At 62.7% G+C, this 2,454-nt stretch overlaps 1 protein-coding gene across 1 annotated transcript in view; it reads right to left on the bottom strand.

Moving 5' to 3' along the window:
• Nucleotides 1-2,454, bottom strand: part of LOC104386934 (DENN domain-containing protein 4B-like) — a gene marked incomplete at both ends in the record, with an annotated part of 7,928 nt that overhangs the window by 2,519 nt on the left and 2,955 nt on the right. Inside the window, 4 exons of the mRNA XM_009995649.1 lie at nucleotides 21-237; nucleotides 1,720-1,820; nucleotides 1,927-2,102; nucleotides 2,205-2,388. Coding sequence (XP_009993951.1) covers nucleotides 21-237; nucleotides 1,720-1,820; nucleotides 1,927-2,102; nucleotides 2,205-2,388 — 678 coding nt within the window. The remainder of the gene's footprint in view (nucleotides 1-20; nucleotides 238-1,719; nucleotides 1,821-1,926; nucleotides 2,103-2,204; nucleotides 2,389-2,454) is intronic.

Below are 2,454 nucleotides of genomic sequence, written 5' to 3' on the forward strand. Positions count from 1 at the left end.
CGGGCTCCCCCCCCCCCCCCCCTTGCAGGCCAAACAGGCTGCCGGCGTCGCGCCCGGCGGGGTCGGGCTGGGGGGCGATGGGCCTGAGGAAGCCGCGGTAGCCGCGCAGGACACAGGCCATGAAGCGCAGAAACGCCGCCCGCGCCTCCAGCTCCAGCTGCGCCCGCCGGCCCCGCGCGGCCTCCGCGTCACTCAGCACCAGCTCCAGGGAGGCCTCCTCCCCAGGGAGGCTGTACACTGGAAAAGGGGTTGGGGAGGGAGGGAAGGGACTGGATATCTGGGTTCTGGAGATCACCCATCCAACCGCCCCCTGCTGAGCTCAGCACCTCCCGATCCCGCGGGAACACGGGCAGGTGGGGTTGGAAGTGACCTCTGGAGATCATCCAGCCCAACCAGCCCCAGAGCAGGGGCACCCACAGCAGATCCCACAGGAACATGTTCAGAGGGTCTGGGATGTCACCAGAGAAGGAGACTCCACCAGGAACATGTTCAGAGGGGTTGGGATGTCACCAGAGAAGGAGACTCCACCAGGAACATGTTCAGAGGGTCTGGGATGTCTCCAGAGAAGGAGACTCCACCAGGAACATGTTCAGAGGGGTTGGGATGTCACCAGAGTTGACTCCACCACCTCCCTGGGCAGCCTGTCCCAGGATTCGTCGCCCCCAGACCACAGAAGTTTCTCCTCAAGCTCAGCCTGACCCTCCTGTGCTCCCACTTGTGCCCGTTGCCCCTTGTTCTGTCACTGAGAAGAGTCTGGTCCCCCCCTCCTGACACCCCCTGAAGACACTGAGCATTGAGGAGACCCCCCCTCAGCCTCCTCCTCTCCAGCTGAACAGCCCCAGCTCCCTCAGCCTTCCCTCATGGGGCAGATGCTCCATCCCCTCGGCATCTTGGTGGCCTTTAAGGTCATCTAGTCCAACCCTCCTACAACAGCAGGGACATCTCACACTAGAACAGATTCCTCAGAGCCCCATCAAGTGTGACCTTGGGATGGAGCCTCCACCACCTCCCTAGTCAGCCCCTCTCAGTGACCCACCACCCTCCTACTCAAGAACCCCCTCATGTCCAACCTAACCCCACCCATTTCCAGCTTCAAACCATCACCCCACATCCTGTGTCACACACCCCTGCAAACAGGGGTGAGCTAAGGAATTGGTGGGTCCCCCCTAGGGGGTTCTAAGGAATTGGTGGGGTCCCCCCTAAGGGGTTCTAAGGAATTGGTGGGGTCCCCCCTAGGGGGTTCTAAGGAATTGGTGGGGTCCCCCCTAGGGGGTTCTAAGGAATTGGTGAGGTCCCCCCTAAGGGGTTCTAAGGAATTGGTGGGGTCCCCCCTAGGGGGTTCTAAGGAATTGGTGAGGTCCCCCCTAAGGGGTTCTAAGGAATTGGTGGGGTCCCCCCTAGGGGGGGGGGTTCTAAGTGTCACACACCCCTGCCCCTAGGGGTTTCTAAGGGATTGGGGGGGTCCCCCCTAGGGGGTTCTAAGGAATTGGTGAGGTCCCCCCTAAGGGGTTCTAAGGAATTGGTGGGGTCCCCCCTAGGGGGTTCTAAGGAATTGGTGGGGTCTCCCCTAGGGGGCTCTAAGGAATTGGTGAGGTCCCCCCTAAGGGGTTCTAAGGAATTGGTGGGGTCCCCCCTAGGGGATTCTAAGGAATTAGTGGGATCCCCCCTAGGGGGTTCTAAGGACTTAGTGGGGTCCCCCCATACCCTCAGAAAACTCACTCTCATCCAGCTGCTGGGAGAGGTGGTGCAGGGAGGCCAGCAGGACCTTGCAGGGGCGGCGGGGCAGGGCACGGGGGGACAGCAACTTGCGCTCCTCGCTCCTTGGGGGGGTGGGACACAGAAATGGGGGGACAAAAAACAGGGTTGGCAAAGCCCCTCCCACCCCCCCACCCCTCAAAAACGCAGGGCGAGGCCAAAAAGACTCACTGGAAGATGGTGTTGGTGTCCAGGTCGACGAAGATGACGTCGCAGGGGGGCTCGTAGAGGTCGAAGTAGCTGGAGTGGATGCCTACAATGAAGGGCGCGGGGGCGCAGAGCACTCCAGCCAGCGCCAGCGGGCACAGCGGGATGTAGGGGCACTGCCAGCGCAGGGGGAAGATCATCTGGGGACAGGACAAGGGCTGTCAGAGCCTGGGGGAGGGTCCAGAGGGAACCCATCACCCTCCTCAAGCACCCAACCCTGTGTGTGTCCCCCCCACACTCACCGCCACCAGGGCTTCCCCCACGCTGGTCAGGACGTCGGGGCGCAGGGAGTGGATGAGCAGCTTCTGCTCGGTCAGCACGGCCACCAGCAGGGCCACGGCGTTGTCAGGGCCCAGGTTCTGCAGCAGGGTGAGGAAAATGGCACCACTGAAGGGGGGACAGGCAGGAGGGTGAGTCAGACACCCCCTGGCCCCCTCCTCGGTGTCCCTGTCCCCACCCCCAGCACCCCACCCTACCTGAGCGGCAGCGGGG

This window comes from Chaetura pelagica, unplaced genomic scaffold (assembly GCF_000747805.2).
Source record: "Chaetura pelagica isolate M959 unplaced genomic scaffold, ChaPel_1.0 scaffold2340, whole genome shotgun sequence".
Taxonomy (NCBI): domain Eukaryota; kingdom Metazoa; phylum Chordata; class Aves; order Apodiformes; family Apodidae; genus Chaetura; species Chaetura pelagica.